General features: G+C 47.0%; 1 protein-coding gene across 1 annotated transcript; it reads left to right on the forward strand.

The window, feature by feature from the left end:
* Positions 1-3,127: 3,127 nt before the first annotated feature.
* Positions 3,128-4,069, forward strand: LOC142004673 (olfactory receptor 6C4-like). Its single transcript, XM_074982313.1, has one exon. The coding sequence runs from the start codon at positions 3,128-3,130 to the stop codon at positions 4,067-4,069; it is 942 nt and encodes a 313-aa protein (XP_074838414.1).
* Positions 4,070-14,629: the final 10,560 nt, after the last annotated feature.

A 14,629-nucleotide genomic window follows, 5' to 3' on the forward strand; every position in this document is an offset into this window, starting at 1 on the left:
GGAGAGGTTGTAGGTCTTTAATAATGTGTAGCAGTGGTTAGAGTTGGGGGCTGTTGGTAATGACCAGTGGTGCTCTGTTCTTCGCTTTTTTGGGCCAATCTTGGAGTAGCTGGTCTCTGGGTAGTCATCTGGCCCTGTCAATTTGGTTTTTTTTTTTTATTTCACCTGGTGGGTAATTCAGGTTTATGAATATTTGGTAAATATCTTGTAGTTTCTGGTCTCTGTCAGTAGGATCAGAGCACATAGGATTGTATCTAAGGACTGGACTGTAAACAAAGGTTCTGGCTCTGAGGCAGCAGGCACCAAGCCAGAGCTGCCACCCGGTGCAGCCCAGGACCCTCCCCCAGGCACTGAAGGGAGTGGGGAACCCCCCCAGGTAACCCCTCACCTGCCAAAGGGGGGGAACTAGATTCTCGGGGCCATTCCCCAAACTTAACCCATAGACTCCCAGGTGGGGCTGAAGACCCACCCAACAGGTCACTAGGCCACCTGATCCCTGGTGCGAACCTCTCACAGTTGCCTAACGTCGATTTCAACTTTGAAGTAGCTCACGGCGTGTGTGGACGCGATGCGCTACTTCAAAGTGGTGCCTGCTCTTTCGAAGTAGCAGGCTAATGTAGACGAGGCTTATGTGACTTGCCCATGGTGGTGAAAGGGGTTGGAATTCAACACCAATGTGCTGATGCCTGATCTTACCACAGCAGAATCCTTCCTACGGGCACCCGATTTTTCTGTATCTTTTCATGTCTGGCCACAAAAACAGGTGAGTCCAAACCCATCGAATCCCACATGGGGAAGAGAGAAACATAACACTGGCCTGGTCTTCCCTCCAGTTTTCACAAGACGAGGCCAGGAGGGAGCTCTTGGAATGTCATGAACATAGTTCCTCGCCTAATTGGTATCAGAGGTCCCAGCCAGCAACCATGGAGGAGAACACTGGAGAAAAACAACAATTATAAATTGGATCTGGAAAAGGAGGGGTCATGTTGTGTAGGCAGTAATCACTCAAGTTTATCCCTGTCCTCTGAGATGCAAAATGACATAAATTGACCGACCAAAATTGAAGAATCTCCACTCATTAGCTGTAGGGATTGTGCAATCACTGTAGTTCTTGATCTGTGTGTTTTGAAGGTCTCTGTTCTTGTGGTCTGTGGGTGAGGATGCCCTGAATATGAAGACAGGACTTGGGGGTTTGAAGAGGTGAAGCTTTCAAGAGCTCAGTGGGGAGACTTACTGTTTTGTTTGGTGGCTTGAGATAGAAACCCATGTCTGGGATCCCAGTCCCCTTGTGCTGGGGAAAGCAGGTGACAGACCCGACACTTCTCAGGCATGGTACAAAATGAGACACCAATACAGAGATATGATACAGAGAATAGTTTGCAAACAGGGAGTACTATTTAAATGTGAGAAACTTATCCTAAAGCAATGTGACACACAATAGGTACCGTTCTAATGCATCTTATTGGTAGTGTGGCATGGGTGGGGTCTGATGATGGAATTGATGGTAGACAATGCTTTGAAGATTTTTTAGGAGTGAAGCTTTGACCTTAGTAGATGTCATTGCAACTCCAACAGGTGGAACAAAACTGGTGGTCTCTGATGCTTAGTGTGTGAGCTGTTGCAGCGTCTGCTATAAACCATCTGTTTCATCACCAGAGGAGACTCACGCTGTCTCTCTCTAAGTGCCACTACTTGGGCCAATGAACAACAACGCTCTAACTGTGTGGGTTACAAAACGCCACTGCTGTTCTTTGAGGAATCCCCATGAAGGGATATATTTCATGAAGGAAATTCTAGATGTCTTTTGTTGTCTTGCTCAAGTGCTACCCTGGAGCCTGAAACCTTACCAAAAAAGCCCCAACCCCTCATTGCACAGGGGAACTAACAGATGATTTGGATTATTGGAAAATGGACACCTCAGAGGCATGAGATCCTCCAACTCCTGGGGAAACAGGCTTGACAGAGCAAATCTACAACAGAGGAAGGGTCTGGAGTGGTCTGGAACCCTGTCTGGCAGAAGACAAGGAACATCTCCAGGTTGCGTTTGTTCTGCAGACAAAAGCCACCCACCACTGACGAATATGTGTGTCCTTACTCTCCAGCTCTGTAAGTATCTCTGCGAGAGCAGCTTGCATCCAAAATCCATGTGTGGGGAGCTTTGTAGTGAAGTTTGGGTCAGACCCTGAAGGTCAAAGCTGGGTCTTCCAATGGGTATAAAACTTTTCCATTCAAATGAAAGGTGGGTTTAATACAAGGTGAGTTGGGTATCTGTGATGGATATGAAAGAACACAGTCACTTCTAAGAAACAAGTATTCTAATGTTTAATTGTAGCTGTGTGATGGCTATTTTTCATCCCTAGGACAATACTAATCAACCAGATTATGTTGGAGCATAAGCTTTCATGGGCAAAGACCCGTTTGTCAGGTATTTGCCCATGAAAGCTTATGCTCCCAAGAAATCTGTTAGTTTATAAGGTGCCACAGGACTTCTCATTGTTTTTTTGCAGATGCAGACTAAGGTGAATGCCCCTATGATACCAGGGCAATACTGCGCACTTGTCTTCAGTGAATTCCAATTTGTTGATTTCAGACCAATTCTCCAATCGGTGAAGCTTCTTTTGCGCTCTCACGCGGTCCTCAAAGGTGCTGTGATTCTCGCTCAGGGGGGTTTTTTGAGCTGCACACTTTGTAAGCATACACATCGCTCCATCATCCCAGGTATCCAAGAAAACATCACATTGTACTACACCCAGGATGGATGGGTTGTGTCTAGGTGGCTGAGAACGGTCAGTAAAATATACGCAAATTGTGTACCACATTTGTTTATCTCTTACCAACGGTTCTATGGGAAGAGGCTTTCTGACATTTGGCCTGTCCACATGGGGCCAAATGGCAGGAAAATCCCCCTCTGCCAAGACATCCCTTCTTCCTCCAAAACAACAAGAAGTCGTGTGGCACCTTATAGACCAGCAGATTTATTTTAGCATAAGCATTTGTGAGCAAAGACCCAGTTCATTTTATACTCCAATAAAACTGTTACTCTATAAGGTGACACAGGACTTCTTGTTGTTTTTGCTCTATTTTTGACATCTTTGTATTTGTTTATCTCTGCAGAGATGAGTGGAGAATGAAGAACCAGACCACGGTGGTAGAGTTCATCATCTTGGGGTTGTCCAACAGCCTCCACATCGACATCTTCCTCTTTGTGATTCTTTTACTCGTTTTCCTGTCGACTGTAATGGGAAACCTCATCATCATCACCTTGTCCTTGGTGGACCATCGCCTCCACTCCCCCATGTATTTCTTCCTCAGGAGCTTTGCTGTTGTAGAAATTTGCTTCACCTCCGTCATCACACCCAGGTTGCTCTACAGCCTCCTAACAGGGAGAAAATCTGTTTCCCTCCCTGGGTGTTTCCTTCAGCTGTGTTTTGTCTGCTTCCTGGGGGCCTGTATGTTTTGCCATGGATCTGTCATGTCCTTTGACCGCTACATGGCCATCTGCCACCCGCTGCGTTATGGCCCCATCATGAATGGCAGGCTCTGTTTCCAGTTAGTGCTCGGTTGCTGGTTGGTAAGTTTTTCTACAATGTTCCCCCATGTATTTATGACCATGTTGGTGCCTTTCTGTGGCTCCAACATCATAAACCACTTTTACTGTGATACAGCTGCATTGCTCCACCTCTCCTGTACAGACACAGGGCATGTCGAGTTAATTGTTTTTGTTTCCGCAACAGTGATCTTACTCGGTACTTTAACGGTCAACACCACTTCCTACGTCTTTATCATTTCCTCTGTCATGCGCATCCCCTCCTCCACAGGAAGGAGAAAGGCCTTTTCCACTTGTTCTGCTCACTTCCTGGTGGTTGTGATATTGTACGCTAGCTCCATCACCAGGTATGTCCAACCAAGTCAGCGGGGTGTGCAGGACTTGGACAAAGTTATGTCCCTGCTGTACTGTGTGGTCACCCCACTCTTTAACCCGTACATCTATGCTCTCAGAAATGAACAACTCAAAGCATCCTTCAAGGATGCCTGGGGCAGAGCTTTTTCTCAGTGGCTGAGGCTGTGAGGAATGGGAGGGCCACCGGACATCCCGAATACCCAAGACAGTCTGAAAATCTCCAGGAAGTCTTGGTGGGCAGGTGAGCCAATGGGAAGAGAGAGTGCAATGTGACTTGGAAGCAGTAATCAGCCTTTTAGTGGCCAGAAGAGAGAGAATGAGATGAAACCAGGAAGCAGCTGTGCAAATGTTCCATAATTTCCATGCCTAAAAGAGACTGAATCTTGGAACAACAGATGTAGGAGTAGAAAGTGGATGTTTAATGAGACACAGTCAGGTTATTTGTTTTCGGGTGAGGTTTGGTTTGTGGGACTTCTCTGGTGGATCTACGTACAGTGGGCCCCCATTATAAGTCGCCTCATTATAATACGTTTCACATATAAGTTGTCAATTAAGGAAACAAAATTCATTATACATCGAAGAGATCTGCACTTAAGTCATTTTTCAAGGGACCTCAACCTTTTTGACTGCTCAGCAACAGTGGCTCGGAGTGTCAGAGAATCTATGGCTTGCTACGGAGAAATATTAAAAGCAGAACAAAATGCAGGAAAGAAGACAACCCTTGATTCTTTCTTTAATAAGAAAACAAAGCAACCAGTCCTCAGTAAACTCGAAGCAGGACCCTCTGGGTTTTAAGGTCAAAATCCTTCCAAATATATGTTTGAATTAATTATTTTTTCAACGTTAAAAATGTTTTACGGTATGCTGTACGGGTTCATGGCGAACAGACATTAATACAAGAAAACAACTTACAGGACTTAGTCTGTATCCCAAAGTATTTACACGTATTCTTATGGTGGGAAAATTTCCCTTTTTACTTCATTTCATTTTACATTGTGACTTCATGGTCCCTAACAATAACATATAGAGGGACACCCCGTTCTCCTCTGTACAGCTTAACTGTAAACTGAGCCCCAGCAATGCAATCCTCTAGGCTTACTCTACCTTATTTCAGAGGCTCTGTAACACCCAACAACCAAGTGTCCTTATCAAGTATGTCTTCTTTGTATAATTAACGAAGTCACCATTTTCAGACTATGGTCTGACTCCTGTGGCCTTGAAGGCATCAAGCTGCCTCCAGAGGAAGGGTTAAGAGCTGGGGGTTACCCCATGGGGAGACATCCCAAGTGTCTGTTCCTGGATTCTCTTGAGTGGAGGCTGTGTGTCACGCAAGGTTAGGGAATCTGTGACCTTGGAGAGGTTCTTTTAAGAAGAAGCCCATAGCGGCAGAATACCTAAAAGTTACTTCAAGGCCCCACCTTCAGAACTAGCACTTCCAGAATGGGGGACATCACCTTTGACAGCAATTCTCGTGAAAATCTCAAACTCCAAACTCATGGGAGAGAAGGGAACGTTGATGATGATTTCTTGCCAGGTGCCCAAGGAGCTCGGTGGATCAGGAGCAGTAGACTGGCATTAATTTATCGTACCGCCTTCATAGCTTGCAAGGCCAGACTTGTATGGACAATATGGCCTCCGAGTACTACAGTTTTTAGAATTTCAACCAGTTATTTTTAATTTGAAATGTGTCTGTTGAAAACGTGTTGTAGTCGGGCTTCTCTACCGAAACAGTGCTTAGAAGTCCAGTCTGCTCCCTTTGATGTGCTCTCTTTGGAAACCAGTTTAGACCCTGCAGTTAGCCAACACCGCAGACCTCAGATAGCCCCCAAGAACCACAAATCAAGCAAGGTATGAAGGCACTGGAGCCAGATTTATTGTTGTTGACGTATAGTCTCCAAAACCCTCATGAGTCTCAAATATGACTCAACAGTTTACATTGGTACATGCATACGCCGTGACAATGGACGTAACTCAGTTGACGGCAAGGGGGTCGCGTCATCCCCTAGGTCGATCAACACAGCCCCTGTTACACACACTTCTGTACACAGGTATAAACAAGTTACACGTCCAGGTACAACCCCCTCGTTGTAACACACTGATACCCCTTAATGTAACTAGATCTAACATTAACTTGGGGGATAATGGTGGTACCATCAAAACACCATCCATCCTCCTGTCATTATGACTTGTTCCTGAACGTGGGTGGGACCATAGCTGGTGCTGAGCTGTTATCTACGGGGAGAGGATGGGGAATGCATGGTACTAAGCAGGATGTGTTTATGTGTATGACTAAGTGCCTGGCTCTGGGTGCTTTTAGGTGTTTTTATGTGCTTTCAGGGCCCTGTGACTTATCAGCTCTGTCTCTTGGTGCATTCCTGCAGGCAGAGTCTACCTGGCACAGCTTTTGCTTTAACCTACCGTTGCTTGGGCTTGAGGCCTTTAGCTTTGCTGTATGTTGACAAAACATTGACTGCTGTCCTCGGCCCTTAGCCTTACACCAAGCTTCTCATTACTACTCGTGTCTGCCGGGAGGGTGTCCAGTCTTAAGTGGAAGAGTTCAAGAGCTGCAGAATCCAACATTTGCTTGGAAACTGTTCCCCAACCTGAAATGTTTGAGTTATTCTTGCTGAAAGGAAAGAAAGGAAAAAAAAAGACACAATTCAGGCAAGGTGGACCTAGAAGAAGTACAGGTAACATGGAGCTCAATTTTCAGGTGAAATCTTGGCAGTGCCACCCATGGTCTACAGACTGTGGGGCGGGGGTGACCAGGTTCTGGGGGCTGCCCCATGGCAGACCTCAGCCCCGCAGTCTGCAAGGCGTCTGTGCAGGGCCAGGCTGCAGAAGACTGTGACTTCTCCAGTGGACTCCTTCAGTTTCCTGTGGTCTATAAACTGTCCGGGGAGGAAGGGTTCTGGGAGCTCCCACCAGCCTGCAAAGCCCCCCGCCCCATGGCCTATAAGCTGCTTGAGGCATGCCTCCCTGTCCAGCAGCTCCCTCTGCAGCCTGTTGGCTCTCCATGGGGGGCAGGCTCTGGGTCTAGGGCAGAATAGCTACTTCCTCAGTCTGTGTGGCAGGCACAACGGGAGAGCCCCATCCCTCCTGACCTCTCTCCTGGTTCACCATCTGCCCCTCCAGTGGCCACTCTCGGCACTGCATCCTCCATGTCTCTTCCCTTCCCTCCTCCCTCTGCCCCCTTCCTTTCAATGTTCTGGGAAATCCTGGGATTCCAGGCATTTCCCACTTTCCAGGTACAGTCAAACCCTGACCTTGGTGTAAGTTAAGGTAAGAGGAAGCTTTGTACCGTATTTCATGGTCATTGCTTCTGCACTTTAAGAGGAGTTTGTGAACAAACATAGCACTGAGAGATAGAGACACAGACACTCTAATTAATACACACACTAGCGAATATTTGGTGTTGCTTTGGTATCTCAGTGAAGTAAGGATTTTTTTCCAGGTTGGAAAATAAAAGGAAAATATCTGTGGTTTATGCAAGTAGTTACATTTTTGGAAAATGCAAGAAAAAAGAAGTTTGTGTTAATAAATACCTAAGGCTACATCTACGCTAGCCCCGCCTTTTGAAAGGGAATGTTATTGAGACACTTTGGATTATGCTAACAAGGTAGTAGTAGTAGGCATCCTTCACACTGCATAGACTATGTATCGCACCCTTTAAATTTTCAATTGAGGACTTTATTTACAGCCTCTATTGTGACTATGAAGACCCACACAAGAGTGACAGTCCTTGCTGCATCTCTTGCAGATGTAGTGGGTGTCAAGCCCAGGGAATGTTGCTCTGGACTAAAGCTGACCAAAGGAAAGATATGAACCATTAACTCAGACTGGTGAGCTGACGAATATTACTGTCACCATTCCCTGAGGTTAACAGCATGTTAGGACCATTGAGCTCTCTATCTGTAACTTCCTATGTGGTGCTCTGGGTCACACCCCTACTGTTCCTTCAGGCTCAGCAATGACAGAGGCCACAATGCTGGTGGCCCAGTGGGAAGATACAACAAGCTGTGAAAGAGCTGAACTTTCTGGGGGCAGGGATGTGTCAGCCCAAGCAGAATGGCAGCCGAGCCATGTGACCTGTCACCTGATGTTGGAACCCATCTTGATTGCTGTCATTTCCCATGAGAAGTTGAGAGGGGCCAAACTCTGACACAAAGGACTCCCACCTGGTGGACACCCGATGTTGGAGTGAGGTGACCCTCATCCTCTGTGCTCCCCAGCGACCCCACCCGAGATGACCACTGGGAAGAACTCAGACCAAAGAGGGGGAAGGAACTGGGCCCAGGCTGGATGTGTGTCTGGCCTGTGAAGAAGATAATTAGAACCATAAGCAGGAGGAGATGTTACAGGGTATTATTTTCTTTTGGTCATAGAGCTGAGCTAGCTTGTTTGATTATTTTGCTCAGTTACCTACTTTGTTCTGTCTGCTGCTTATTATGAACACTTAGATCCGATCTCCTTATCTACATGTATATTTTAGACATTGCATCTGTCTGTCTGTCAGTGCTCTGTTTGTTCAGGAACTTATCGTAAATTGTAACAGACACAACCACAAAACTTGGTACGCAGCTTTCTCTCGCCCCAGCTTAAACTAAGGTCAGGACTTGGCTGTGCCTGGGCAGGGGGAAGTGCCGGGAATCCCAGGGTTTCCCAGGAAATGGGAAGGGAGGCGCACTGAGGAGAGGGACGACACATGTCAGACTCAGCACTGGGGTGGTGAGCACAGGGGCCAGCAATTCTGCAGGGTGACCACTGGGGGCAGCTGCAGTAGGAGCACCAGGCCATACGGAGACAAAGCTCCGGATCCTGCCTCGCTCTGGCTCAGAAAGTGCCTCCCAGCCGTGCTGCTCCCCCATAACTCCCCCCCACAAGTTCTGAGGCCGGGAAACCAGTCCTTTTGCTCCCCAAGCTCTTCCTGAGCACTGCCCCTAAATCAGGCTGCAGCCCAGCCCCTACCCTCACTGTCCCCTCAATCGGCCCACCGGTTGTTGCCCCATGGCCCCTGCTCCCCCAGATCTGGTCATCTAGTAGCTCCCACCCCAGGAGATCTGGCCTTGGCAGGGCTGGGGCCCAGCCACAGCCCAGCCCTGGCCTGAACGTCCCCCCTGACTCTGACAATGGGACCCACCCCAACATTGGGCCACCTGTAGCTAGAGCTGGTCCCCACAGCTCACCCCAGGCCCAGGCCCTGTGCTTTGGCCTGGCCTTTGCTCCCACAACCCCACTCCTGGAGCTGTGGCTGGCCCCCCTCAGAGCTGGGGCCCCTGGCTCACCCTGGGGCTAGGCCCACACTGGTGCTGGAACCCAGGGTGGCCCCCCAACCTCACACCAAAGCCAGGCCCAGCAACAAAGCCCAGCTGTGGTCTCCACACCCTAGAGCTGGGGATGAGGCCAGGCCTCCCCCTGAAACTAGGGAAATCCCACTCAAAAGTCTGTGGCAACCCCCTGAGGATGGAGCCAGTGACAGCCCCCACAGTACCACCTCCCTCAGTCCCTCCCCAGCTCATTCTGTGACCCAGGCCTGACACCACAATCAATAGATAAGAATCATAGAATCCGAAGGCTGGGAGGGACCTTGGGAAGTCATCTAGTCCAGCCCCCTGACCAAAACAGGAGCAACCCCAACCAAGTCATCCCAGCCAGGACTTTGTCAAGCTGGGACTTAAAAACCTCTAGGGATGGAGATTCCACCACCTCTCTAGGTAACACATCCCAGTGCTTCACCTTCCTCCTTGGGAAGGAGTTTTTACTGATATCCAAGCTAGACCTCACCCATTGCAACTTCAGACCATTGCTCCTTGTTCTGCTGTCAGTCACTACCGAAAACAATTTCTCTCCATCCTCTTTAGAGCCCCCCTTCAGGAAGTTGAAGGCTACTATCAAATCACCCCTCAGCCTTCTCTTCTGGAAAATAAATAATCCTAAATCTATCAGCTACTCTTCATAGGGCATGTGCTATAGGGCATGTGCTATATCATTTTGGTTGACCTCTGCTGGACCTGCTCCAATACATCCACATCCTTTCTGTACTGGGGAGCCTGGAGCTGGCTGCAATACTCCAGATGTGACCTCACCAGTGCTGAAAAGAAGGGGAATAATAACTTCTCTTGATATAACAATGGTGGCAAGAACCATGGTATAGACTACCCATCCCGTGAGGAGATTCCAGGGCTGAGCAGCCCAGGGCTAACGTCCCCATGGATCAGCTTCACCTTCACCACTGTAGCAACCCACAGTAAGCCTCTGAGACCTTCCAACCCACACCCTAACCCCACTGCTCTGCCTTCTTATCCTCTGGCTGCACACCCCCCACCGAATACACGCACCAAACCCTCTGCCCTGAGCCCTCCACCCCTACCCTTACTCCGTTCAGTGCCCCAAATGACAAATCTAACCTATGTCATCCCTTCGCTTGGTGCCCCCTCTTCCCATGCCCTGGAAATTCTTCACATTTAAGGCACTTCCCATTTTCCTGGCACATCCAAACCCTGACCCTGCTTTAAGATGGGGTAAGACAAAACTGCATAACACAACGGCTGGTCATAGCTCTTACAGCTTAGAAGAAGTTCTTGTACAAATTGACTCACAGAGGCATAGATAGACAGACTCACTGACAGACATACATGTAAGTATATATGGATATTTAGGAACAAAGTCATTAGTTATTTAAAGGCAGAAGTAGGGATAGAAGATTTTAATTTGGTATCTATTATACGTGAGCAGAGATATAGACAGAGAAGGAAACATAATTATTTCTTAAGATAGGAATATGGAAAGATTTTTATTATATATTTACACAAATATGTACCATATACACAGGCTTTTGATGCAATATTGTTATACGTAGGCAGAAAATCTAGTATTGCTATGAGTGTTGATCACAGCTATTATTTTACAGATATAATATAAATATGCCCAGTGCTTCTCTGATACATTAATCACCCAGTGAAATTTTCTGGGCTGCAGTCAGTCGCATGGGATGATCAAAATGATCCCTCGGGACTTTTTAGTCAGTGAATATATGTTAGGCTGTGTGGAGTGCCAGCCTTGACCTCTGCAGCAAAATGCCAAGGAAGAGATGATCCATCTCCCAGATCTATTGTCTGACTTGCTCAGGTCAGGCTTTGAAAGATCTGTGAGATCTGCACAAGGGTAGCTGTTCATATGCGCTTAAGGAACGCTATTATAATTAGGCCAGAGGACACGAAGGGGAAATGAGTTCAAGAACCAATAAAACAAATATACTTTTCATTATCTAATTTCTCCGGCTGTGTGCGAAAATGCTGTTTTCTACAGCTCTTTGGAAGGCTCCCTTCACCTCTTTGTTCCTCAGTGTATATTAGGGGGCTCAAAGCTGGTGCAACGATTGTGTTCAGCAGGGAAATCGTTTGAGCACTCTCCAGGGTGGAGCTCGACTTGGGCCCCAGGTAGATTATGAGGGCCATTCCATAGAACAAAGTCACCACCGTGAGGTGGGAGGAACAGGAGGAGAAAGCTTTAGGCCTTCCCTCTGCTAATGGCAGCTTGAGGATGGTGGAGATAATGCGGATGTAGGACAGGAGTATCAAAAAGAAAGGGCCCAGGATGAGCACAACTGACACAGTCACGATTATAATCTCATTTTTGGAGGTGGCGACGCATGCCATCTTGAGCACTGGTGGGATGTCACAGAAGAAGTGGTGGATGTGGTTGGAGCCACAGAAGGGCAGGTTTAAGATTAATGTGGTCTGTGCTACTTCCACCGAAATGCCAATGAACCATGAAACCCCAACGAGGAGAGCACAGTCACGGCTGCTCATAATGGTTGTGTAGTGCAGGGGGTGACATATGGTCACATACCGGTCATAGGCTGGGGTCTGACTGGCTCGGTAGTAGTTTTGCAGAAAAGGATCTGGGAGTTGCTGCGGAAGAGAAGCTGGACATGAGTCAACAGTGTGTCGTTGTAGCCAAGAAGGCTAATGGCATATTAGGTTGCATCAAGAGGAGCATTGCCAGTAGATCCAGAGAACTGATTATTCCTCTTTATACAGCTTTGGTGAGGCTGCATCTGGAATACTGTGTCCAGTTCTGGGCCCCCATTTATAGGAAGGATGTGGATACACTGGAGAGGGTCCAGTGGAGGGCAACCAAAATAATTAGGGGGCTGGAGCATATGACCTATGAAGAATGGTTGAGGGAATTGGGACTCTTTAGTCTGCAGAAGAGAAGACTGAAGGGGGGACTTGATAACAGCCTTCAACTTACTGAAGGGAGGCTGCAAAGAGGCTGGAGAGAGGCTGTTCACAGTGGTCACGGATGGCAGAACACGGAACAATGGTCTCAAGTTGTGGTTGGGAAGGTCCAGGTTGAACATTAGGAAAACTTTTTCACCAGGAGGGTGGTGAAGCATTGGAATGGTCTACCCAGGGGAGTAGTGGAGTCTCCATCCCTGCAGGTGTTTAAGTCTTGCCTCGACAAAGCCCTGGCGGCGCTGATCTGATGGGTTTGGTCCTGCTTAGAGCAGGGGGGCTGGACTCGATGGCTTTTTTATGTCTCTTCCAGCTCTATTGTTCTATGAGTCTATGATTCTAGGTCATGGCTGCAAGGAGAGAGCCTTCCGTAAGGCCCATGATGGTGAAGACGTACATCTGGGCTGCACAGTGTATGATAGAGATGGTCTTTTCTTTCACCAGGAGGTGAACCAGCAGCTGAGGGATCATACTCATGGTGAAGCAAATTTCCAAGAAGGAGAGGATCACCAGAAAGAAATACATGGGGGTGTGGAGGCAGGGGGCTATCTTTATAAGCAGGATAATCAGCAGGTTCCCAATCAAGGTGGCCAAGTAGATGAACAGAAGCACCAGAAACAGAAGGATTTGAAGCTTGTTAAGATATGAAAACCCCACCAAGATGAGGACATCAGATATGATCTCATTTCCATCAGGGGCTCTTGCAGAATGGGTCATCTGTCGGGGGTGACAAAAAAGAAATTCTTTCCTTAGTCTAACACAAATATTCCCACTGTCCTTACAACTGACATAAATGAGGGTTTCTCCCATGAGTAAACTGACATTGCCGAGCTCAGCATGTCTAAACCCTTTTGAAGAAAGAGAAACACCATGAATTTTGAAAACAATGGGAAATGTTTATGCTTTTTGTGAAACGACATTCTTCCTTTGTATTAGAGAACAATTAAAATAGTTTCTGCCTCTACTAAAGCAACTCCCAGAAGGCATTAATTTCTCCCAATAAACACAAAAAGAGCTTGGGCCAGTTTCTTAGCTGGTGTAGATCTCAACAGCTCCATGAGTCGAAAAAGAGCTGCATAGAGTTACCCCATATGCAGGTCCTCGTTCTATAGCCTGGCTAGACAGGAATCTGCAAGAAGACCGAGCCTACAAAGTAAAGGACATCCTCCACAAATGTTTCATTTCAAAGTTCCTTACTGACAAGGAACTTCATATGAACTGAAGTGAGAGAGCTGAAATATAAATGAGAATTACCGTAGGTTGTACTTTCATTATGGGGCTCTAAAGAGCAATGCATGAAAGCACAGTGGGTTACAAAGCAGAAAACTGGGAATTACTGAGAGAGGAGGTTGCTCATTAAGTGGACACTTCCAGAAATGCACGTTGTGGTGTCCAGATACCCAAAACTCTATCATGAAGAAAGCACCATTTTCCACAAAATTACACACTCACTATGCAGAAAAAGGCACATGCCCCCACAGCACCTGTTAGGGGAGTTCCACTGACAAAGGATGAAGAGCAAGAGAACCACAGGCAGAAAACTAAAGCCAACAAACTAAGGAAATTCTGGAGGTGCACTATGCGAGAGGAACACAGATGATATTCTCCAAACACAGATCCCTAGAGAAGCCGAGGGAATTCTTCTGTCTCTGTTAAGAGCTGCTCTGGGGAATGGACATGGACATTTATTGGTACTTTTGTCAGCACGAAGGCTGCAGTAAATGGAGAGCTGGCTGGGAAATGGAATTTCCATCTCATGGCAAATTCCTGTGTTCTAATATTTGCTTTCAGGGGGAATTGATATGAAAAGTGGAAATTGGAAAAGACCTAATTTCAGTGTGGAAAAGCTGACGCAAAAGTGAATGGAAAATTGCAAACTTTCAGTAGTGTCAAGGTTTTCTCATGGAAAACAGTGATCAAGTTAACCTCATTTGTTCCGAAGTGATCTTGATTGCTTTGTTGGTGGACATTGGAAACAGTTTCAAATAAATTCAGGAATTCACTCACCATTAGGAATAAAGCCCATATAAGTTATTTATCACTGGCATTGAAATGATATTTTGAGATATCTTCAAGGAATCTAGGGAATCGGCAGAAGCCGACGTTATGTAGAGAGAGTACTGAGGTAAATTCATCTAGAAGACGCTTAACACCTGGGCTCCAGGTGTGGAGCATTTACTCTTATGAGAAGAGATCAGATGGAGCCCACCCGGCCGACAGTGTTCAATTATGACATGTACCTTAAAATAACGCATTTCCATTTCCATTTTCTGAATGCTGATGAGGGTTGAGGACCGGAGGGAGTAAAGATGAGACATAGGAGGAAAAAAGCCACCACCGGCACTACAACAAAAATATTGGATGGAATCCGGGGATGTGTGGTGCTCACCTATCACTCTGGTGGGCACGACAGGATTCTCAGATGAGAATTACATCTAGTGCCATTAACACCTTACCAATGAAGTCATGCTTTCACCCTCACCCATGC

Source organism: Carettochelys insculpta, chromosome 32 (genome assembly GCF_033958435.1).
Source record: "Carettochelys insculpta isolate YL-2023 chromosome 32, ASM3395843v1, whole genome shotgun sequence".
NCBI classification, from domain to species: domain Eukaryota; kingdom Metazoa; phylum Chordata; order Testudines; family Carettochelyidae; genus Carettochelys; species Carettochelys insculpta.